The 27050-nt window shown below is 34.2% G+C and overlaps 1 protein-coding gene across 8 annotated transcripts in view; it reads left to right on the forward strand.

Moving 5' to 3' along the window:
* LOC138183592 (neurotrimin) overlaps window positions 1–27050 on the forward strand; it is a 361055-nt gene that overhangs the window by 280136 nt on the left and 53869 nt on the right. For 3 of the 8 annotated variants that reach the window (XM_069120754.1, XM_069120753.1, XM_069120757.1), the window contains 5 exons: window positions 1794–1931; window positions 3044–3214; window positions 4664–4735; window positions 5121–5189; window positions 15812–18851. In XM_069120754.1, the coding sequence (XP_068976855.1) occupies window positions 1794–1931; window positions 3044–3214; window positions 4664–4735; window positions 5121–5189; window positions 15812–15963 (602 nt within the window). In that variant the 3' untranslated portion in view covers window positions 15964–18851. Of the gene's footprint in view, window positions 1–1793; window positions 1932–3043; window positions 3215–4663; window positions 4736–5120; window positions 5190–6288; window positions 6370–15811; window positions 18852–27050 lie in introns of those variants that run through there. The other 5 variants (XM_069120759.1, XR_011174085.1, XM_069120755.1 and 2 more) reach the window with 5 other exon arrangements.

The following is a 27050-nucleotide window of genomic DNA, read 5'->3' on the forward strand; positions in this document are numbered from 1 at the left end:
AAATATCTACAGCTTAAAAATAACATTTTTACACGACGCTAGTATCTTATCGAACTGTTTCTAAACAAGAAAAATTTCTGTTCGATCCTTTAATACAAAAACAGCCCTCAAAACTCTTTGAATCCTCGTAATTCGCCAATCCAATTAACGTCACCAAAGGAATAAAATTCCAGCGACTTTTTCCAAAGAATTAGATCGATGGCAGTTTGAAAATCTTTGGCGATCAGGTTGATCAGCTAATGGCTGGCCAATATCAGCTCGATAACTCAACAAAAACGTCAAGGGAAAGAATATAGAGTGGACATGGGACACGATCCACCAATGATATCGTCCCACGGCGTACGCCGCGTACGAGGTAGTAAATCGTGATTTACGCTAGTCCGCAAAAGACGGAACTATGTATGACATGATATTGCGGCGGAATATATCTATATCGATCGTTTGGCTGGCGAAGGTTTCGCCTGTTATACCGTATAATAACTAAAAAACTTTCCAGAGGAATGTTTTCGCCTCCGCGAAGGAAAGTCTTGCGTTAGGCGGGATCGTGGTGGCTCTGTTTAAGTTTCAAGTGCATGGAAACTTTATAGTCCGCGGAAAAATGGAGAAAATTAAAGGGCATAAAGGCGGTGTCTATGAAACTGGTGGCAACCGCGGTGCTCTCAAGGCATTCGTTTTTACCGCATAAAGGGCGGTCGAGTTGAATAAAGGGAAGCCGCGGTCCGTAGAAAAATTTCACTCGCCGACGAGAGCAGTTGAAAATAAGCAGCTGTTCTTTAACCGCGGGAGCTGGTAACGCTTTCAGTCCTCTGAGAGGGTTTTATGAAATTTATAGCTGCGAATTGTCTTTGACAATGTCGCTCGTTTTTAACCGATTGGTAGGAGAGACAGAATTTGGAGATGATTAAATAGAAGATTGAGCAGGATTGTATTGAACAGGAGAAAGGAATTATTTGTGTTTCTTTCTTTTTTACGGTTTTATTTATTAACTTTTTACAGAAGAGTCAAAGGTTTATGTTTGCGCTAAACAAATGGAAAGTCAATATTTCATCGAAATTTATAATAAGTTGGTAGATTTACTAGGATTTATTGAGTTACGAACGAGAGAGTTCTAATGCACTTGATTACACAGTTCGAATATGTAGTTCCAAATTTCTAGAGTACAAAGCGTAGAAAGTTTGGTTACTGAAATTCAAAGCACTTCTAATTCCGAAAATTGACTCAAGCTATTTCAAATATCTGCTCTTTTGGTTTCATAACAATCCCCGTATTATTTCGATTAGAAATAAATGTCTTCACCAGTAAATAAATACTAAAGGAATGACACAAAACGTTATACTAATTGCTCAGTACAACATTTGATTTCTATCCTCCTATTTATTCGTCTTGCGTAGTATAACACGAAGTAAAAGCAATCTCGTATTTAAAAATGTGTTTATAATCATTATTTTCCTTAATTTATTATTTAGATTGAAAATGTACTTTTTAACTTCAGACAGAACAATGTCTTTCAAATAAGCTGATTTTATTCTTATATTACTTAAATGTAATTATATATTTCTTGTATTATGTATTTCTATAAAACAAATATTAATTCTACCTGACTCTATTAGAAAGAAACAAGTATGATTGCAGGTGTTTCTTTATATTACTTGAAGAATATATAGATATATCTCGTCTTTTCTAAGAGCTAGACATAAAAGAGATAAAATAAAGTGCTTCAAAAGCGAAAATATTATTTCAATTAAAGAGAGAAAGAAATTAAATATATCACGTTAATGTTTTTATCGTTACAGTTCCTCCTATGCTTTCGATACCAAACCAGCTGGAAGCGGCATATATTGGACAAGATGTCACGTTGGAATGTCACACCGAAGCTTACCCTACCTCGATTAATTATTGGACGACCGAACGCGGTGACATGATCGTCTCTGGTAATTTTAACTTTAATATAGTAATTATATATGTATATGTCTCAATTTTGGTAATCTGCTAAACAAAAAAATATTAATTTTATTGAACAAATTTAAGAAGGAAACATTTATTCACGTGGATGTGAATTGAAATATGCTCGATACGATTTTTAAAATAAATTAGAGGTCGTTATTATTAAAATTAAATCTAAAATTAGAAAAATTAGATTATTCATTGATATACATATTTTATAAATTGACTCAAATGAAATGTTATTCAGATTTTATCAGTGCCTTCGAATTTATTTACGATTTTGTTTAAATTGTAATTGTTGCCTGTCTTATGAGAGTTTGCTTGAGATATTGTCTCGTATGTGCTGTTTTTTATATCACAACGTCTCTCATGCGTGGAAGCCTTAAAAGGAAGTTATGTCGACGACAGAAATATGTTCCCGTAAACTCTTCACAGTAAAGTTGAGGAAATACCTTGCTATGTAACGTTCTTGCAAAAGAACTTTTTATATAGTTTTGTTGATAGCATCATTAATACTTTCTTTTTTACGCTAGGATATCATATTCAGCATATAAGTTCAAGAATAATATAAATATTTCTTTTTATATCAATTCTTACGTTTTTTTCTATCGTAAAAGAAATAGTCGAACATTCGCTAGAACCCTAATATTTACGAATAAAAAGTACATATATCTTGAAATATATGATAATTCAAGAATTTAATCAAAGTAAAATTTTTTTCCGAAAAATTTGTATTTGCAAAACTGTGATGAGAAAAATGGAATAATACGTATACTAAGAAATACAGAATCAATTAAACCTCACATTTTCTTATTCTATACAAACGATAGAGAAAGAAATTACAAAAATTTTAAATTAAAAATTTAAGAAATTATTGACAATACGTAAGGAACTACAATTTATTCTGGTTTTTCAACTAACTATGTACACACGCGCGTTTGTTGAATCACAGATTCCATAGAACGTTTGAACGTACGTTTCAAACTGAAAGTACTAAAAAATTCACACAAGTTCAGGTCGTTTGATTTACCATGGTATTTGCTCTGTCGCGTACTGTAAACTGTTTCAACGTAGGAAGAATATGGTTTTATTTGCCTAGGCAATTACCATTCTATTGTAGGCGATAAATATGAGGCGGTTTCCACCGACAACGGCTACAACAAGTACATGATGCTGAAGATTAGAAATGTCGGCCCGAGGGACTTTGGTTCATACAAATGCGTGGCGCAAAATTCTCTTGGCGGAACAGACGGTGACATCAAATTGGATGGTGAGCATTTTTCAGAAATTCTATCAGTATCACCTTCCATTTTTGGGAGATATAGATAGAATGAAAGCGTTTCAACCTTTGACCAGAGAACTATGTATAATATGTGGTATCGTAGTATAGAAAATTTAAAAGCACTAGCATTCTTCAATATCGTTTGTACTGCTTTCTTATATAACATAAATTTTCTGATGATAAATGAAATAGTGTCAAATAACGATTACCTTATTTTTATAAATTAAAAAAGTATTTGATTGTCCTACAATAAAAATAACATATTTTAATGCATAAAATAAAATTTGCGTTCAAATATTACATCTATAATAATTGAATAGTGTATTATGTCATCTATATTGCATATAAAAAGTGTGAAAACCAAAATATTCGGAAACGAAAAGAACATCTTTTATATATCATCTTGCAATAATAAAGTAATCGATTGATTCCCAATGGACTTTACGCTAAAACTCTTATCGTTAACAGTCGAAAGCTATCGATCGTTTGACGAGGTCAAGCGTCCTTATCGTTTCAACGTGATTCGTAATTGGCGATTAAATCTACGAAGGATATATTTATCCCGGGAGAATATGCTTTTCCACCTCCTTGGACGAATAAATTGGCTGAAATTAAAAGTTTAACGAGATATATCGTACGGTCGGTTGCTACGAAATGAACACGGTGGAAGTTCACTCTCGAATTTTCCCGGTTTTCCAATATATTTCGTATTTCGTATAGAAGTTAAATTCATTCCTGTACTGTTGAGCACTTGTACGAATTTTTTTCATAAAGGCATGTATATTTAGGCATAGAATATAAACATATAGACATGTAGATTGGATTCCAATAAAAGAGGAACAGATGAAATTATTTTTTTGTTGACAATGTTTTCAATACAGATCGTTCTGAAATGTCTTTCTCTCATTTTAAAAGTTCTTGTTTAAAATAACTTTCATAATGTTCGATATAACAGTATTCATTTCGTACATATGAAAATATGAATATTGCGTTGAAGCAGGGAAATGTACGAAAACATATTTTCAATATCTCATTGTTGTTTTACACACAAATCGTTTATATATATATAAATTGTCACGTACGCGGAAAATTGCAAATCGATCGGAGATAAATCAGGGAAATATACGAGATAAGGTAGAACTTTAATACTCAGTTGATGCAATTTTCGTAGAATCATTTTTTACTACAATTCTCTATCTTCGCACTGAGCTCTTTTGATATACAAGTATTGAAATATGAAGAAAAAAAAATATATTAAACCTTGAAAGAGAATCAGCTAATCTCCATCCTAAAAAAGCAAAGAAAAGTTAGAAATTTCTTTTATTGTTTCCTTTTTTTTTTTTCTAATACCTAATACCTTTGCAAGTCTAAATTCTGTATGTGTGCAAAGAAATATTGTCGTGCACTAATTGAGAAGCAATTTCTTTATTTCCACAGAAATCCCAGCACCATCAACCACGTCTACTACACCACCACCTTACCACGTGACCTCATCAATGAAGAAGAATGGTAACTACCTTGAAATCTAGCAGGTGTTCAGCCTATTTCCTCTACATTTACCTCAATTTTAATCACTCTATAAAAACACCCAAATGTCGTGCATGCCACATGAAAAGTCATGACAACGTAAACCTGTGGCGTTTAAATATTCGCGAAGAAGCGAGGAATTAGGCAGAATACTCGACATTAATTTACAAATAAAATAGCACACACACACACGCGCGCGCACACGCACGCGTACAGAACCCTCTCGATGGCACTTTGCATCCATCCACCCTTCTTGTTTTTTTTCCCGCTGAAGCAAGGACATCCATTCCCGTGTCTCCCTCCTGCGTCATGACGTTCCCGTCGTAAAACACGCCATGTAAAACCGCCTTTGTGTAATGCATTTTAGGTAGAAACGGTAACAAGAAATTACGACAACGACCTATCGACTACGAGGTCGAGGAATGGCGAAATTCAGGTCAGTAAATATCTATTTTAACGCGGGCCGCGTACCTCAGGCATTTCCCACGACGATACAACTGGCTGGCTGCCTGTTGTACCGCTTCGTTCGAGTAATTAGCGTAATTAAAACCTCGTCAACGGTGCACATTCGAGGTGGAGAGATTCTCCAGTGAATCCACTAAATTGCCAATGTTCGGTGATACCCTTTATCCGTGAACGAATTACTTCACGTTACTTGGTCCCCTTTAACTGGCTGGAATGGATTTCAGAATTACGCTTCCGACGACAGTGATTTCACTGATGGATCTTCTGTAACCCCACGTATCGATCTCCTACTCTTACATTTCTGATCTCGTTTCTTTTCTGTTCTCCTTCTTTTTCTTACATTTGCAATTTCGCGATTGCATAAACATAACGTTGATCTTACGATTCTGAAGAGATTTTTCGTTGTATTGAGATAGCGAACTTTAAGTGAATAATTGGATCAATTCGTATTTATATATGAAAAATTAATAAAAGAATACTGAGATATATTATATGAATATTTTAGGAATTAAAAATTGCAATTTTTGTTTTATAATAAAGTAGAAAAGATTTAAAACAGGCCTGCTTGCTCCTTGTTAATAATATTTGATTTAATTATTTTCTACGGTACCTTTTTATGATTTCTACCATTATGGACAAGAAGATTATTTAAAAGATACACTGACTCATGAAAGTAACTAAACGTTGTACAAACAGAATTTGGATGTTTACTCGTTTAAACATAAGCTTTCTTTATTTTGGTGCGATGAATAGTGGAAATATTAAATTATACATAAAAAAAGAGACTTTCAAAAATTGAACAACAAATATTCTTACTTCTAGTTTAAAATTTGGGATTTTGTATTAGATAATTGAAAATAGTACGATCTGAAGTTGCACGGACAGATATCTTGATATCAATTAGCGTACTATTCTAAGTTGTAGAAGATTGTAATTGTTAGTGGAAAACTGATTTCACCGAAGTTGCTAATTAGTTTCTACTCATCAAATATCGATATTTTCTCATACGTTCAACTTACATGTTCGTATATCTATTTGCGAGCTGAAATTGTGCTGAAAGTCCTTTTCAGACGCGCCAGTTCGAGAGAAACTCCAGGCCCAAAGACATCAACAATAGTTGGCACTACTATGAACTTCTTTTTCAGCGCACAGTAAGTGCTTTCACTTCAGTTCGAGAGTCTTATATCAAGAATCCCTACTTCAGATATTGATCGAATGAAATCGCAAAAAGTATCCAAACTTTTTAATACGATGTTCATTTTATTTTAATTGAATGAGTAAAGATTCTAACGAGTGTTAATCGACTTTTGTTTTAATCTGGAGATTATAAGACTTTATTGATTTTATTTCTATGATAATTTAATTATTAGAATTTATCGATCAGTCTTAAAAAAAAAAAAACGTTTTTCAATTATTATCCTAAAGTATCTGGAAATATACAAGAATATTTTACTTTCAGATAAAAAATTGCACACTTACAATTGCATATTTAATAATTAATTATTTTAATATCTCTTTTATTCGATTCTTTTTTAATTAAATTTTTTAATATTTAATTTTATAATATTATATTTTTTAAATTTCCACATTATAGCACGAATATTTATTTAGAAATGTATTTACAATTACAACTTACTGGTTGAATTTATATTCAAATTGTTGAGATGTAAGAAAGGAATGTAAGGAAATATGAATTTTATAATTGATCAAAAAACTTCGTCTGATTACTGTGTGACACGAGGTATAAAACGAATTCCATTTAAAATGGGGCTTGGTAGTTAAGTCGGAAGACAAATTTTCTCCGCGGTTTTATTTTCTTACGGCTGCTGGTCTGATTCCAGTCGGTGCCGTTTAAAGTATCGCATAGCTTATGAATATTGAACGTTGTAATATCTTATGAATACGCATGAGAAGACCAATCCAGCGAGTTTAACTACCGTTAAATTTCGAATATCGATTAAAAGTCTAAATATTCCGCGAAGAAATAATGCATTAATGTAAAATTACGTGCGCATTAAGTATGACCAATGAAGAGAGAACTTTCATTCGCTTCTTTCGAATAATCATGCTGTATGTAATAAGCTACGCGATAGGAAATAAGTGGGAAGGTTGAAGTTCGAATGAAATATAATTAAAAATGATCTAACATGTGATTTAACTAAAAAAGATAGTTAAATATTAACATCAGAAAATAAATAGGATGCTATCACATGAATTTTTTGTACACAACATTTTCTTCGAAAATGGTCATGAAAAGTTTGATATCCCAAATACTAGTTTTATAATATAAATTTTATATGTATTTCAAAAATTTCAACTTTAGATATATCTTATGCGACCTTCAGTGAAAACTTCGCAAATTTTCTCCTTTGTTATCAATAATTTAACACAAGTAAAATAATAATAAAGTACTTAAATAACAATAGGAGTAGAATTTGAAATAGAAAGTTTTGTGCGATTGATCGCTTCCTTGATATTTTACATTAATTGTCACGTTTCGTATAAAAGCAGTAGGTGTCTCAATACTCATGAACATTGCGGGGGTGGTAGATAAAACGTCTCGCCGAGGGCACTTTCGTTTCGTATGCCAATAAATTGGCAGCAACTGGCACCGACGTTAAACTTTTCGAACTCAGTTTCAATGACTTTGCTGAAAGATTCTGAGAAGCGCCGAGGCGGGAGACTCCCCTTTCTCAAAGTTTACTTTCAATTAATGAAAAACGAGTTTCGTTGACCCGCGGCCGTCGACTGGTTTCGCCTGGCGAAACGCAGAAACGGGCAACGTTGAATTTCTCCCATTTCTTTCTCCGTCTTTCTATCCTTCTCTTTATTTTTCCTCCCGCCAACTCTCTTTGTTAGCCTCTTTCTCGCCTTCATTTGTTAAATCGATCGACATCCGTCGCACGTGCAGGAAGTCGAGGGCAGCCAACCAGTGGCTGCCGATGAATTGATTCTTATACTGTACAAACTTTTATGATCTGTATTCTTCGAGGCGTCGATCGACACGCCAGCCAATTCTCTCCTCGATTCCAAAGAAGCTTATCCTAATGTCGTGACGTGACGGAGGAAAGTTTGGACGAACGTGTATCGATCCGCTGCTCCTTCTTGATTGGAGCTCGCTTCGATCCCAAACCAATTTCCCAGGAAAGAAGAACGTAATTATTTCGTGTTACATTAATCTAATGATTTGTACCGTCGATGATCGATTAGTTTTATGATTGCGATTTTGTTAATTCAAACGATAAATATTATCTAATGTTAGAATTATTAACGATTAAAGTGTGGAACTTATTGCAAAGAAACTGAAGCGAACTTACAATGGCCTACGAAAGTATTTGATCTGTTCTATTCTAATCTTTAAACTAAAATACCTGCATAAATTTTTTATTATAAAATAGTCTGTACGGAGGTTTTGTAAAAGAAGAAAATGTTGGTACCATTATTCACATGATAAGTTACTATTCCAGAATTTCAATGAAAATTTGATCACCTGGTATTAAGATAATACGTTTCCTACAAAAGCTTCATAGTAAATGTCATAATGAAAAGAATTGTTCTTTTTTTTCTCATATTCACTTCGAATTCAAATCAATTGCTTTTTGGTTTGACAAAAGCGATAAAACACAATTCTCAAAGGACCGAATTCACCGCAAATTTGCCAAATAATTGCTACAGTTCCCGGCAATTATTACCATGTTAGTTCCAGCTATTCCAGTTAAAGTTCCTTTAAGTTAATTGGCTGTCGCGTGATGGCCACAATCGATGGGATTCTGTCACGAAATCGGAGCGAACGAAAAGAAGTGAAGGAAATCGTGTGGTCGAGGACCGGTAAAGACGTTGTTAAAGTGTTGGAAAATGGTTCGTCTGTCGCTGTCCGTGCGGAAAGTCACGCGCGCAGTGTGGAATTTACTCGTAGGTGGGAATAACTTTTTTCCAGGCGGACGTGCGATTTCGACGTCCATTTCTGAAGACCGAGCCAAAGCGAACGAGGAACTACTCCAGAGGAATTCGCGACGATTGTTTCCCGATCGGTTTTCAAATAAGAAAACTTGTTCGTTCCGAGCCTCGCCCCCATACGTGTGTTTTACTTCGCTTCTCTAATAACGACGATAAAGCATTTTTGTTAGATATCGATTCGTAGAGAGTTCTTACTCAACCGAAACCTATATCATGAGAAATTTGCGGTCGGAAAAATATCGAAAGAATATCGAAAGCACAAAGGTATTCAAACACTTACGATACAAAACTTTTATGTTATATGTATTACATAAAATATTTCGAAATTTCATTGTCATCGTAATGAAACATGACTATGTCATGATCATACTGGTCGAACTCGAAACTTCAACAAGATACTCGCTACAAACATATGTTTAGTAAAGATTTGGTATACAGCACGAATAGTCGTTTTAAACAGTTTAATAAGAGTTAAATATGATCCAATTGAATATTCAGTTTTATGAATGTAATAAACAATTCACTGTTTAAATACGTTTGTGCTCCCTACAAAATATATACTTGCATCGAATATTTTATAGCTTTTATGTATATTCTCAAATTTGTTTCATTATACATAACAGTACATAACAGTAATTCAAAGTGTCTCGTATAATACACAGAATGTATTCGTAAAAGGTGTTTAGAAGCGTTCAATTGCTTTCGTGGGCCTGTGCATCAGATTATCACAAAAAGGATAAAAAACATACACAAAACAAGAGATTAAATCGTTTCATGCTAGAGGATGTTCGACACAGATATACGTGGTTGACTACATATCAAACAGCTTGGTTTCCATTCGTGCGATACCTGTATGCAGGTCGAGGTTGCTGCCGGGTTAACAGGAGTAAACGTACATATGTATCGACTTCTTCCCGGTTGATATTCATGTATTCATAGCCGGCAACATTACCGGATTTGTATTAGCGCCACAGGTGGCGGTGTTGATCCAACATGGACCTGGTTCGTAAAACTTAGAACAACCGGCCAATCCAATCGAGAGGCGAAATTGAACGAGAGAGAGAGACTGTGCCAAAAAAGAATCGAACTCGACGATAAACTACGTATTTATTGCGACGCAACCCGCCTTCTATGATACCCAAGGGAATAATTTAATAAATTGTTTTCCCAGCCCGCTATATCGCGATCCATCAAATTCCACAGAATTCTGTAATTCGACGGCAGACTCGATTCCAAAATGGCAGCCATCTTCTCTGACTGATTGCCTCAGCCATTCATTCTCGATTTTAACGTTTCCTATCCGCAGCGGCTATAAAAGAAAATATTTGCACACTACATTTATTATTTCAACTAACATTAAAATAATAAAAATGAATGGGATGGTACTAAAATAATCAAATAACAAGTATCATCCTATGATTTATTATTTAAGCTAATATACTCATTATTTACACGGTAATTATTTATGCCCAAGTTGATATATTAAATTTCGTGTTATTTGAGTGTAATAATCTGATACTGTGAAAATAAGACGTATATAGTGAATACTTTTCGTAGCCACTGTGGATAAAAATTTTTAGTGATATTAGTTAGAGTGAATTTGATGGAAAGAATATTTTAGAACAAGTAACGTTTTAAGCGGTATTAAACACTCGATCTGAATCTCAAACTCGATCTTAATCGCGGCTTGGTTTCTGCGGAACTATGAATAGTCATTTTGGTGTTGTGGTAAGTGTTCCGGCGAAGTTCGTGGTTCTGTGGTTTCAGGGTAAATTTGGAAACGACGCTTTAGATGCAGGTTTTAGCATTTTAAGCGGTAAGTTTGATCGGTGTGAATGAATTAAGTTGAATCGATTTTTTGAATTAGTTAATTGATATTTTTCTGCAATAATGGATTTTGAAGAAACATTTTTATATTTTATAAGTAGAATATAATTTATGCGGGATAATCAAAAAGAGATTAATTTTGATTATATTTATAATTCACTATTTATACAAACGTTCAAATTACCTTATTCAATGATTTGGTAATATGAAAAATATTTTCAAGTGATTTTACCAGCTTAAAAAGTATGTACGTTTAGTCTTTGTTAATATTTGCATAGTTTCCTGTGAATGGTATTTTTATTAAGGAAGAAAAGCTTGACGATGTCTGGACTATATCAACAACACAAATACCCAACATTGGGAGTTCGAAGAAATGCGAAAGATTTGAACTATTTTCTCTGCTTCAGGAAAATGCTCAGTTAATTAAAATATTGCAAAGGCTAGAAATGTTTATGAAATCCAAACACAACTCGAATAAAACGAAAAATTTATAGAACGTCCGAAATGATCACTATAAAGAAACATTTCCCTATATATTGTAAAAGATAAAAATATAAAAATACCATTCAAAAAGTTTGCATTAAAGAAGATTAAATAAGAAACCAAATTTTCATAAATTTTTCTTTTACGTTATGAGCTAGAGAATATGGATTTATTTGCATTTCGTTATTATCTCTTCAGTTCCATTTACTGCAGTCGTACATAGACAAATACAGTAGAGTCGATTATCCGATGTGATGTGGACCGAAGCTGTCTCGGATAGTCGAAAACTCGGATAATACGGTTCATGGATGTTAATAAGTTGTGCATTAAAATAGTAAAAAACATTTTGATAATGTAATATTAATTTAATTAACTATTTAATTGATTGAAAGTTTCATTAACCGTTTTAACATACCTGACTATTCACCCTTTCATACTCTTTATGTTAAACTTTCAAAGAAAATGAAGTCATGATAAAATTCAAAATATCTCGGATAATACGGAACTTTTGGTTAAACTGGACTTGGATAACCAAAACCCCACTGTGCATATATAAATATCTATAATATAGATATAATAATAATTTGTGTATTTTATAATTTACTAATTTCTTCGTTCCATGATATTTATTGGAAGAATATTAATACATACTATATATATATTCACACATACACAGTATGTATAATTACGTATTGTCTGATCGATCTATTGCTTACATACGTCACTGAATCAGTCCGATTTAACAGCCGCTAGATGATATCTAATGGAGTATAAATTTATTTAGCCTTCTGCTGGCGAGCCTTTTATCTCATTAAAAAGGGATTTGCACAGACCAAATATCCTAGAGATTCCGAGAATTTGGTCGAATTTAATTCCGAGATGCGGAAGAGCGTCGAGCTCTCGCCCACCCTTCGTATTATCCGCGGCAACTCCTTGTATTTATCTTCTCTATCCGACTATTCTCATACTCGCACATATATTTCACTCGTTGTTGAAATATCGACCGTTCTATAGGACGATTCTCACGTATCCGCAAACATCCACCACCATATTCATTCTATCTTTCCAACATTGGAAGAACAAGTATGTAATTTGCGAAGCTGTCTATAAATTTCGCCGTTTTTAATATGTGCAACATTTCGTGCACAAACAATGAATGTTAAGATCTTTGCACTAAGTTTTTCAGTCGACTATTCATTCTGCATAATACCTTTATCTCGTATTCTTCTAAACTTTAATAATGCTATCCTGTAACCTAATAACGAGTCGAGAAACGAATATATATGCCAGACAACATCTTTGTTTGTACTTTAAACTTTAATAATTTCATTTCATATTTTTGTATGTTGAAAATTTTTGCAAGTAGAAAAGGTATGTGTGTGTGTCAGACGTCCCTCTTTAACAGAAAATAAGTATACACACACGTTGATTTATAATTCACACCTGCAAAGATCGTCTTAGGATGTAAAAAAAGCACGCTAAACGTTTCTTTCAGCAAGAAAAATTAAAATTTTGTACCTTTACTATATTTTTTTTTTGTCGATTTTGATGAAACTAACAATGCTCTTATCATAATAATGGTCATTTTATGGTACCAAAACTAACAATGTAAATTATCTATAATTACATTTTATTCTCGAAGAATTGATTTTAAGTTTCATGTTGTTCAAGCATTTTTCATTTCATTCAATGGCTATTATAGCTTCTAAATTTTGAGATGCTTATTTTTTTAACATTCTATAGTTAACACACAAAGCTAGTATTCAATTGCGAGCTTTTTGGATTGTTTTAAATCACCGACGTTTAAATACACGCAGCCGGTTCGTTGAATTCGAAAACAATTTTGCATACTGGAAATCGGGAGTTTCTATTGATCGAAAGTAGTCCAGAACGTCCTAAAAAGTTTATTCAGTGGCAAAACGGTAATTTATTCTCACAACAGGAAATCTGTAAATAGTGATTCGTGACAATCTTGCTATTCGAACTAAACGGAAAATTTTCCTCGTTTATTGATTCTAATAGAATCTAGTAATACTTACGAAAAGTAACCCATTATTCCCTAGATTTTTAACTCTTTTCGACCATGAAATTCCATTTGAATAATTAGCTTATTGAGCGTTTATAATTCATTCAATTCATTTAAATTTTTATGTTTATTCATTTAAAATTTCTTATCTTGAAATATTCTTTTGTCATAATTCTTACATTTTCTCTTACATTTTAGAAAACTTAATGATTATACGCAGAGAAATATTTTTTCATTTAAGAGAAACTATTCAGGCTAGGCAGAGTTACATATCATACCCTCGTAAGTATTCGTGAACACACAATATACACAGCATCTTTGGCGTTGTTTCATTTCATCAACGAAACCACTACACTTCTCGCTTTTTCTTCATGTCAATGTAAAGTTCTACCATTCTATGTTTAAAGGAATTTTTAATTCTCTTGTAGTCAATATATCGTGACCACCTTTAAAATTTTGTTAAGTTTACCATATAGACAGAAATTGCAAGAGTCTTTTTTAATGCCTTCTTTAAATTTTAAGAGTTCTTTTCCATCTTAAGTATAGAATGAATATCAGAGCTTATTAACATAATGGATAATCGTCTGTTTAAATACTTTTGTCATCTCTAAACATCTTATGATATCCATATATATTTTCAAACTTCAACGATATAATCATGATAATCGAATCTCGCAACAGTGTCGATAAAATTTTAAAACATTTCATATAACTCACAAAATCATTCACAAAAGATGAATACTTTCGCGAGTCGGTGTACTTTGTGTTGCTCAATAATAATTGCATTTTATTTGCTAAATAATCGACTCTAAGGACTTCGTGCAATACAGAACAATGGAATAGGCGAAAACTAGCTTCTCTTGCTTTTTCAAGCTCACGATGCTACTTTTTTTTGTATGTATGTAGCGCTTGCATTTACTGTTTTGTAAGAGGATGGCATTTTGCAAACTGATTGTTCCCAAGACTATTCAGATTCGGACTTACAGGGTACGAATTGGTTTCCCGCGTTCGTTCTCTATGAAATTCGAATCACCGTCGTATTGTCCGGCCGAAATCCTTTCAGAATGCTATCAACATTGATCGCACGATCACCATCCAAACGTTCGATTACCCAGCAGGTGCATTATAATCGAACACTCTATTATTCGTGCAACATGTTCTCGCGGGCACGGGATGTTTTGTTGCATTCTCATTTCCACATATTCACTACGTGCTTCTATTATCCCCTCTCAAGTACCATTCTCGTTGGCTAGGAATCCAGAGTTAATTCTAGAAAATAACAATTTAATACATTATGGAGAAAATACAAACCGCGCCTGTGTTTACGCGAACGAACAAAATTTTCGCGTTTCAGATGCTACTATGTAATATTTGGAGACCAGGAGAACTGAGCTGTTGTCAATTAATTCCTCGAATATCGTATCCTTGAATATTGTTGTTAAGTTGGCCTAGAGACTTTTTAATAATCTAAAATTATTATAAGAAATTATATGTTATGTATTGATTATGAAATTAACAAAATTGTTTCACGAGATCGAACGATATATCGTAAATAAAAGAGGTCTTTTTGTCAAATCCCATTAAACTCAGTTCATAATTGTTACTGCAAATAAAAATGTTAAGTCCTGTGTTATAGACTAAATAGAGAAATAAAACGTTCAATAATCCATTCGGTTGATATACGAATAACAATTTTGTTATCTATATGCTCATCACAATATTTAAAATTTTGGTAGTTAGACCATTAAGAGTTGTTAAACAGGACAAATGTTTTACAATTTGCGTTGCAAATTGAATATTTTCGTTGTTATGGATATTTGGGTATCAACGGTTGGTTAAAACGATACAAGTAGTATACGACACGTATGGTCAGACAAGCCACAGAGTCGTTGAACGTGCAATTCATACCAAATGATTCTATTGAAGCAACTGTAATTTAAAAGTAATCTTACACTCAACAAATACTTACTGTATCTAAAACCCCATATTTATTTAAGATTATTCTCAAAAAGATAAAATTTCGTGTGCACTAATTAAAACTTGAAGCGCTGTACTCGTAGAGATCGAAAATCTAATCGCTGACAAAAAAATGTATTATTCTGCACTGTCATAAGGACATATTCATTCATATCATAAAAATATAAAAATTCATATGCACTGAACTTCGATTCTCCAAATCTGAAATCGCTGCAATAAAAAATTCATTCAAATTGGAAGGCTAATAGAAATGAGATATAAAAATAGAAATAAAATTTCGATCGTTGGAAGATTCGTGCAGAAGAAGATTTGTTTGATTACAGAGTACGACAGAGATTACTATCCGCCATCGATGAGGCCGCCAGGCGAGCTTCCGGTCGACGCCCTAAGTCCGGGCGTTTCCCATCGGGCTCAACTCGTTCTTCATCTTTTGGTGAGTCTGCTGTCACTGCTACTTCCAGCCATCAGAAGGTGATTCTCACGTCGCGGGAACGGGGCTTCCAGTTCTAGTGTTTATTGGACGGTGACCAGACCGGAGACGGCTACCAGTTTCCGGTACGCCGGCTTCGGCTGGATGATGGACGAGTGCGACGAGACAAGACGCGCTTGAAATTATTTTCATACTAAACGTAGACGTATACAGAGAGCAAAAAAAAGAGGATATTATATATAATATATATATAAATATAAATAAATATATATAAATAAATAAATATAAATATGATATGTTGTGTAAGTATACTTACAGTGAGTATGAAGGAATTCCTAGGCTTTTATGAATGACGATGATTTTGTGGCGCGCGACATCTTTGCATTCGAGAAAAGACTTCGTCCTCTCTTGTCATGTGTGAATCGAGTATTCGCGTTTAGGAAAAGAGAAAAGACAAAGAAAAGAGACGAAAAAATAGAACTTTTCGTATCGACTAGAAGGATTTGATTGCGTATGATAATAGGTTACGCCAACGGTTTTCAGCCGATATTAACGCGACACATCGATGTTCCGCGAGAAATTCGACGGTTGTGTCGTCCGGTATAACGCGTTATCGCTTTAAATGTTCCGCCAAAACCGAGTTTTATAATCAAACGTGTGTCGCGAATTTTCCCGAGGCGGCTGAGAATCACTGGCCTCGAAACGACTCGAGTAGTTCCGTTAGTTCTGTAGTATTACGAACTCGTCTATACGAGTTTCTTCGTTTCTTACCTATGTAAATACCATTGATTTCACGATTCTCCAAGATGATTCAGCGTTCTATAGATATTCTTCTCCATTGTAAAGTTCAATCGTTACTCGCGTTCATTTCATTATCGTTATATCGTTCACGTTGGTTAAAAAGACGAATGTTCCTCTTTGTAAAACCAAACACATACTTCTCTTGTATCATGGGGACAAAAATTTCTTTTATCATCGAACGAGAATAATTAAAAATTGTTCTGAATCGTAGTAAGTCCAAAAAATGGGATGACAAAGTACGTAAAAAAATTCGGTTCGACAAGAAGAAAAATTATTTTCTAACGATTTTACGTACTTTCCATCCGTAAAACCGATCTCATAGCTCGTGAAACGAACAACCAGTTATCAACACTGAGTCCTCATCGATGCATTTTGTAACACGATGACTCACGATGACGTTAGTTATTATCTAGTCGAGCGAACAAGGCACAACTGTATTTCGGTACATGTAATGATATATACGTACGCATGAAAGAATAAACGAAAAATGCATAATTATCCATTATATACACAGGAACATATAATATACATAATATATCGAATCGTAGTTGTGTTGAGATACGCGCTCTTAGGTTTCATCATTAGCTGTTTCTGACTGGCGCAAACGTGCATGCACTGATACAAAACGCTAGTCGTACATACGTAAACATTGCGGACGCGTTCGCGAATGCGATTCGACGCGATTTAAGATAAAAATCGTGTGAGTTATTGCATACTAGAAGCGAAGAAACACGATGATGATGATGATGTTGCGTAGCCCCGAATCATCGACGACGGTGTCTTCGTGCAGAGAGCTTCGTCGTTTCAGTTTCAATTACGCATCAGCGAAGAGAATTCGTGGTCCTCCTGCAAGGCTACACGTCGATGACAATATTTTTAGCTTTAACGAGACTTAAAGTAGATTTAACGATCTATAGAGCGAACAATATCAGGAAAATTAGTCATCAATTAATGAAACATGGGCCATTTTTCGATAGAATCCTTGACCCATTTTGCTTTCTTCTGCATGAACAAATTTATTTTTACTACTCTTGATTCGCATAATTTTCTGTAAATACCAAATAAGGAGAAGCTTTAAACGATATTTTGAACCTTTGTGATGCAAGTTCACAGAAGTCTATTTCGAGTTTCGTTCGAGTCTAACGTAGATCTGGTAACAACAGTGTAGATGCAGTGCACTTGGAAAGTCTTGAATCGCCCATTTTTATCAGAAGAATTCGTAAATGTTTTCGTTCTTTCGTTTGCGAAACGAATTTTCATATTTTTTCGGAAAATCTTACTTCTTAGTAATACAGTGTCTTCTATGAAACTTCTACATTTTGATTTCAGTTATTTTAAAAAGATTTTCATAGGATCCTTGTAAATAATCCTCCAGTCTTATAAAATTCACAAGAAGAGGGTCATTTCGTTTTTATCATTATGTCTGTCACTTGATATTGTTAGATGATTCGAAACTTTTTAAATGGAAGTGTATATGTTCGAAAGAGCTGTGTGGCATTTTGACATGTTATTAGAGTTCCGTACGGAACTCGAGTATAAAGCACGAGAAAGAAACGTAACGCGTCTTTGCCGATTGATTGTTCTGTAAATATTGTAGATACGTTATGCTGTGATTAATCTGAATCGTCGTCTATTAATCACGGTGATGATTCGAGGCTGCGATTGTTGATGCAAAAAAAAGTGCAAAAAGGCAAGTGTTGTGAATAGCGTATTACAGCGACCGTACGAAATGTTATGGCGATGATCGTATGAGAAACATCGTTCAGTAGAAAAGAAAAACAAAAAAAAAAAAAAAAATTACGAGTCGAAGCTACAGCGATTATAGATATGTCGTATTGAATTATTATAATAACGTTATTAATGTATCATGCCCGATGGTTTCACTATGTCGAACGATTTTTATGAGTTACAACCGGATATTGAAAAACGATCCGTGAAACGAGCATTAGAAATAGATGGTGAAATTGTCGGACTGAATATCTTAATAAATCGAATACACGACTGCCATTATAAATCACTGTTCAGTTATTCAAGCTCATCGATTTATATTAAATATTTTGAAGTCATTATTTTATTATTGTCGAGTCTTCCTTTTCGTTGTTTTACAATACATATATAAAATGTTTCTTCTAGTTGTGTTGTTAATGTTAATTCTGGAATATTCTATATAATAGATAGATATTTATCTATATAATAGAATAGAATTCTAGAATATTCAAAATAAATTGCGATAATTCGAAGATTATGGAGGAATCAGTAGCAGGTAAGTGTGTTTATTTAAATAATTTGAGTCTTCATAAGAGGGTTATTTTGCAGTATGATAGCAATACGACAACAAAATGCATGAAATAAATTTTCTTAGATCTTTAGATTACGGGCTTTTTTGAAAAAAACAAACAAATGGAATTTAATTGTTATATTTCATGATTGGAATATAACATGTGATATTATATCGAATATAATATTTTGCATTGGTCATCAAATAATACTCCATTATTTCATATGACGTGCTTTCTTGTCGAAATAAAGACATAGGAAACCCTACAGGAAGTAACAACAGAATTATGGAGTAGTATCAATTAATCAGCTAATAATAGAAACGATTAGATGATCAAGTTACGCAATTCGTTGAATGTACAACCATAACAATATCCTACATTTGGGACAAGTTCCGCGTCTTTGCGAGAGCTTTTACGGCTGACCTGCAACGGTACACTACCACTGCCATCTTACAATCCCTTTGCGTCCTCAGTAAAGCAAACCGTATGGAGCGCAATAACAGTAGAGAGAAAGGAGGAGGAAGAGGGAGAGAGAGAGAGAGAGAGAGAGAGCAGGAAAGTGGTAATGGTCTGCACCGAATCAGCTCTCGGAAATTCAGCGTCCCGTAATAACGTAATAATCTTTCGAAACTCCGTGACGTGTTGTAATGTCCCTTGAAATATTGGATACGCGCGAGTAATTTCCATCTGTAATGAAACCGATATGCAAATGAGATAACAAGTTCGATTGTCTACATTTCAACCCACAACGGCTGCGCTAATGTCCAGTTTGCAGAATATCTCTAATAACGCGTGTCGTTGCTGCCCACGATAATGAGAATGATAAGGCACATTTAAACCTTTCTCGAAATATATGAACGTGATGACTGGTTTGCATGGAAAGTGGCGTCATTTTGCTTATCTTCCTCTATTTCATATTATGAAATTGATTATTGAAAAAGAATATTAAAGATATCATTAGTTTATTATGGATGAGAAATTAATAAAAATGCATATGACTATAAGTTATAAAAATTATATATATTTCATTCGTTTTCTTTTATTTTAAATAGTATAACTGTACATATTTTGTTTTGATATTGTAATAAGGCTTGAAACGTATACTTGTGGGAGATGGATTAATGTTTTAAATATGGAGATGTGAGCTGTTATAAATTATGAAAATTATACATAGCTCATTTATTTTTTAAATCGTAAAAAATCGTGTAGGTTTTATTATGATATTAAAAAAAGAAAAAAAAGAATGAAATGAATATAACAGTAGGAGGATAAAGCTAATTTGTCCTGTATGAATATGGATGTAAATTTTACATTCGATTTTTGCATAAATCATATCCTTTCTTTGTAAGTATGTATAACACAATATCATCAATATCTAAACTTTATTATGTAAAATTTGTTTAAATATTTCTCGAATTATAGCACTAATGTTGATGATGGTTTGAACTGAAGTTATTTATCCAAATACATTTTTATTCGTAAATATTCGAAAACAGATAAACCTGAAATATTAAACCGAAATCTATTAATGTTTTTAGTTATGAATGGATCCATTAAGGTCCTCATAAAATCCGTTTATGCATTAATTCTCCGCAAATGTTTTTTCGTCCCGTCGATTTCTAATTACCCCACTGATATTTATCAACTTAACACACACGAATTACCCTGATAAAACGCAACTTGCAAAAGTTTCACGTTCCAGCAATTCACGCTAAATCCTCTTTTCTTCGTTAACGACATTCATAGTCATCGTCCAAACTCCACTTTATTCTCACGCGAGTGATTACGCTTTATCGCTGGCCGCGAAACGAAATGCAATACTGGCCTCGATTTTATCAGAATTTGTCAAAGGCATAGAAAGAAGAAATGAATCGAAAACGGGCGAAACAACGAGTAAAAGGGCGAGTCTAGAGCGCCTATCTAGCTTGTCCGCGGGACAAATTTATTATCTGCGCCAACACGGCAAAAAGTCAATTACATCCGCGATTAATCGATCGATCGGTCCGGTGACCTCACGTAGACCTCGCGCGGACCTCGAACATGATAAACGTTCATAAACGCATCCCACAAAAGGGCGAACATATCCCCTTCCCTCTTTTTCTTTTATTGTGCGTCCTCTTGTCTGTCTTTCTTGCTTTTTTCACGGCGCCACTTCAACAATACCCTCAATCGATTTCTCTCGCCAAACGCGAGAGAAGAGACAAATGTCTCACGGTTCCTTGCTTCTGAACTTTTTTCTACGAAGACACGGAAAAGGTTACGGCAACATCGACGCTTTGCTTTCCTCTATCCCACTCCTTCTATCATTCTTTCACACCGTTTCTATCTCGGTCGTTCACTGGTGTTTTTCCGTACTCAGCTTCCTTTTGTCGCGGCGATTTCTCCACCCGCTTTCACGGCGCCCGTTTTCTTTTCAGATTTCTGTAAATCGCCGGATAACTTGCTGCACGAGCTGTTCGATTACCCGAAACCGTGGTTGCTCGCTTTTTGTATGGTAAAAAGTGAGCGGTCGTTGTTTTTCCATTTTCTGAGGCAATGAGGAGGTGTTAGTGGATAGCGGAAGTGGTTCAGAGAGTTAATTGATGTGATGAATGGAGTGATGGGTTGAAGTAAGTTTCGAGAAGTTTGTTTGAAAGGGTAAAAGTGCAGTTCTTTGGAAGTAATTTAGTACGATTTGAGATAGTTGATTTTCTTCTTTAGTTACATGAAAGAGTATATGTAGAACATTTCGAAAAATGATTTGAAACAATTTCTCTATATTTTGTTTAATAAAAGGGAATTTTATATCTTCTTTGAACATTTTTTAGTTTCCTTGTTTTCACAATGAAACGAAACCAGTGTACAGTAAGAGCAAGGCAAACCGGTACTCAACCTAAATCACGAGGCAAGTATTGTATATAAATAAATAGGTAATATTTAACAATACTATCTTCAAATTTAAAGAAACAATGCATTTATTTTATATATTCAAGTTTGATGTACATAGTATTATATTAGAGTATAAAGTATGAAATATGAAGGAAAGGATACCATTTGCTCATAGAGTTACAACAGATAGTTGATGTTTGATAAAATCACCAGATACATACATCTGTTGTTAAATGTAGAAACGAAGATACATACGACCCTAGCTAAACGTAGGAACGAAGATACGAATTCATGAGGGTAGAAATAAATAAGCGTGTAATTTATCGCACTTGCATTAACATTATTTACGACCATTCAATCGGTACATGCATGTGTCAGCCGCATAAATAACAAACAATGGAGTATAGCTGTCCTATTCGTTAAAATGACACTTATGCATATTCATTCCGTACGAGCTTGAAATTATTATTCACGGTTTCATTTGCTTCCATCGGTATACGATAACAACGATTGCGTAAACATACTGGAATTATAGCGGTCATGCATCCCAGAATTATTTATATAGTGTAACAATAAACTCAACTTCGTCCTTCAGAACTTCGTTCTATTCACTTGTAAAACTAAAAAGTTTATCGTAATTACGGATGTTTAATTCGGAAGCTTTTTATTCAGAAACATAGAAACTTAATTGAAAATAAATTAATTTACTAATAATTCCATATTGCAAAAGTATCTTCCTATTTGGTTTTTAGATTCTCTTCATAATTTTAAAAATATTGTTTGTCATAATACTAAAATATCACAAATACTAAAATATTGCTTCTTAATGAATCTTCACAAAACTCCGCCAATCAGTCAGCTACTTTTAAAAAGCATTATCTTGGGTCCTAATAGATCTTTTCCATTTTCAGCTACATCGTATCAATCAAAATCAATCAAAATCACATTGAAATGAGAAAATCAAAAATTGTACATATCACATCTTTTTCCTGTGATCCTTTACGTATAAACGTAGCTCAACGATTCTCAAGAATCGTCCAAAACAGTGAAGCACACACTCTCGCATTCAGTCATAATGCCCATCACGTGACTATCGAGCCACGATTTGACTCGACAGCGTCGACGGCCGAATAAAAGTGCTAGTTTGCGAATTTTTTTCTTTATCCTCTTTTTTTCTGTTATTCTTGTCCATCAATGTGGCGACCGGAATGTCGCACGTGACATGCCGTTTAAAGCAGAACGCATCGACTGCGGCCGAAAATTTCGACAAACAAGCATTCTGAGCGTTTCATTTCGCGGTTATTTACGGCCTCGCGATTTTGCAAATCCGGCATTTGTCCGAACTATATATTTCAAACTGACGATTGTCGCCGCGGGCCTGTCGGACACGTCCACGTCGTTCGACGAGGAAATCATTGTCGATTGGAAGGAAGAGGAAAAACGATGGTCGAGGGAATGGGGAACAAGTAGTTCCCTGTTTTCGAAGGAGCCAATCAATCACCAAGGATTCTATTCAGTTTTTCGAATCGGTCAACTATCGGGAACATACGATCCACGAGTATCAGGGGATGATTCATGAATCGGACGACAACCACGTCGAACACGGGGAGAGAACATTCACCCCCTGTGGTCGAAATTGTTTTCGTTGTATCGTTCCGCTCTAGCCAATTTAATTTCGCCACTTTTGCCCAAGCGATATAGTTTATTTTTGTTTCATCGTATGCTCCTCGTGTCCAATTCGACGGTGCAGTGCACGTTAATACAACGATGCGAGGCGTTATTTAGGGGCGAGTAAAAAGAAAGAATGGTTTTTTGTGCGAAGGGAAAATGAAGAAGGGTATGAGTTAGTTGAGAATGATTTTGACTATGGGATAATGAAATCTAAATATTTTTTTCTAGATACGTTATTACGTGTGACTATGTGTATCTATGAATTATGATTTTTGACATAGTATTTTTTTGAATGGATGTAATTTGTATGGAATATTCCTTGTTCAGACAATACATTTCATATATTATTTATATGACTTCTATCGTTTACTTATATATTCTAATATTGTCATAATTATAATATGTGTCATATAATATATTTCGTAATACTTTAATAGTATTTCAAAGTATATTGAAATAAATATTTCATCAATATTATTCATGGAATACATTTTTTCTCAAAACCTTCAATTCTCCCGTACCTGCTGCGATATTTCTATCAAATTGCACAGAAATCTTGTACTGGAAGTAAGAGAGTTAATAGTGTGTCGCATAGCGTCGAGTTGCTGTCGGTAGAAACCGACTGTTCTTCAGTTAGCAAATACTAGTTGGTATTGGAGAAATTAGCAATAAATGGTTTCGAGGTCTGGACCACGTCGACGCGATTGTATATGTATATCGGCCGGCAGGAAACTACGTCTAACCTGGCCTCGCTCGCATCGACACTTCTCGAGTTACTAATTATGGGACATTACTGACTTTCGGAAGTTAGTAGTTTCCCATTCGCTACTCCTTTGTACCCATTATCGGTTGTACCTGGCATTCCGAAAACCAAAATTGATGCTCTATCTGATTTAATAACGTCGAAATTGACTTAAAACTTACTATCTTTGGTTTCACAGTAACCGGCTTCACGCAAGTCGAGACACTCTCCTCTACTTCCGCCAGAAGTCTTCGATGAAACCTAATCGATGATGTTTAAAGGATCTGGAAGATCATTAAAACGGTATTACATGTGTTCTTAGTCATTCATTTGTAATGTTCGTTTCACCATTTATTTATTCCGTTCCATAAGAAAATTGATAATTTAATCGATAGTTTAATATCTATTTCGATGTATTGATTTACAACATTTTATGAATTATGTCTGGAATTTATATCATTATACTGTGTATATCGTTATACTATGTATAAGATAGATATCATTCAGCATTATACAAGTATATATATTCGTGTTGTATATATTCTATCATATTGTTGAAATGTACCATTTAATGGCACGTTTACCTATTAAATTTAGGAACATCTTACACGTTTCGAAATCAGCCATTTTACATGCAACGATCTAATATTTATTCAAAATGATCGCTCAAGAGACATCCTTAACGTTTAACTACTGTTCTCTTACATCTGAACTATCCTACATGTTATTATAACCGAACATTTCCACATGCTATATGATACCATACATCTTCCAAATTGTTATAGGAACACATAACTAACACTTAGAATTAAAAAATTAATTTACTGTAACTAGACTGTGCATGTTTATGTATTTATGAGAGACTTAAATGCTTACAACTGTAAAGAATGCTCACAATATGTAAAAATACATACAATGCCCAAAGTAAAACACTCACTATAATATTTGGTTGGTGAAACAAATCTTTATTTAAAGTTTCATTTGTGGAGTTTCGTTTGCAGATGTATGAAGTTGATAAGTATCCACAGTTTGCACGCGTTATAACACTTAAAATTACGGAATATTAATCCAAACCTAAGTACGAAGAGGACGATAAGTCACCAATGCACACAAACGTAAATAGATAAAGTTCTACTTCTGAACATAAGCTTAGCATATTGCATACATATTTTATGTTGTTTGATGATCCGAAAACATCCAATTTCCTGCGAAACGGGAACGAAAAAAAAAAAAAAGAAAGAAGATGAGAGAGGGAAAACGCACGATGCAGAACGATAGAGAGATATCTGTCAATATGTTATGTTTGGCAATCGGTCGCGACGGCTTCTTGCACAGTACAAACATCGAAAGGAATAAAAATCACTCTCTCGATTTTTGCGATCGCCAAACGTGCTTCTTCAACTGCTTTCTTTCCGATTGGTTATTCTGGGAAAATAACGTGCCGGACAGGGAATGTCTTATGGTTTTCGGATCAATTCATGTCGCCGAGGAGGGAACGTAATCTCGAAAGTGTCTCCCTTGGTCCTGTGGGAAAGACTTCACTTCACATTTCGTACGTGGATGTATACAACTGTGTGAGCATCTTAGCCTCGTTCCTTTTTCTCTTCTCGCTTCTCGCTTTCTTCGTCCGTTTCTCAACGTTCAAACCTACGTTGATTACTGTGCGAGTGTCGTGTCACCATTTGAAACCTGTGAAATTAGCGCTGCAGCATCAATCTCTAATCCTGTTAACAGGTTTACAATGGGTGTACTTCTTTCTAGAGTGAAGATGGGTAAAGATTAAACATGTATGATGTTGGAATGCTAATTAGAACAGCTATTGTCAGGAGCTATGAAAAAATTTCGATGCGTGTTAAACGAAACTACAGGCTAGAATTTTTCGTCTCTGAGAGAAATTTCAATGCTTACCTTATTACGTTCATTTTTATTAGCAATTTTAAGAACTTCAACGATTTACACTACTTTCATTTGTAGACAAAACCTCAACATATATAAATATCATTATAGAAAGTAGATGTACTACGATAATTTTGGTAACATGGTAGTAAAATTCTTAAGTTTTCTAGCATACTGTACGTCTATGGTAATATACAAAAGTACCGACGCTTGTAGTTAAGGCTTAATTGCAGCAGTTGACAGTTAATATATAAATTCTTAACCATCATGTCCTGACAAACGTATTGCAATTTAATAATCTTCAAAAATGTTACAACAGTTATACTTGCGTACAAATTAAGCGAAAGCCCACCATTCGACGTAACAAACTCCTAAACGATTACCGTCTATCATTCACTAACTCTCCCTTCACAACTAGTTGCCCAATATTAATTTCGCAAGCAACCTTCGCAATAGGATCGTGTAGCATTACAATGAACATGGACTATACAACTCCGCGATGGAATTATTCTGTACGGTTCAACTCCTTCTCAACGTAACAGTAATCCAGGTATAGCACATATAAAGATACCACGAATACCAAAATTTACTTGCTTGAAATGCACATGATATATTTACAAAATTTATCATTAAAGTTCATTTATTTGATAAATCATGGGTTATTCAATGCTGGGGGTTATCCAATTATAAATTATTTATAGAATTCGTTCTCCATAATTGTATTATATAGAAAAATATCGCAGGACTTGGGAAATTAGGGAAAAAATAGTGTATAGGAATTATTAGAAAAGAAAAACAATAATGATAAGTATAGTACACATATTAAATATCTAAATATATATTATACGTTCTAAACAGAAGCGCTTAATCTTTGT

This window comes from Bombus flavifrons, chromosome 9 (genome assembly GCF_040668555.2).
Source record: "Bombus flavifrons isolate JBK064 chromosome 9, iyBomFlav1_principal, whole genome shotgun sequence".
In the NCBI taxonomy this organism is placed as follows: Eukaryota; Metazoa; Arthropoda; class Insecta; order Hymenoptera; family Apidae; genus Bombus; species Bombus flavifrons.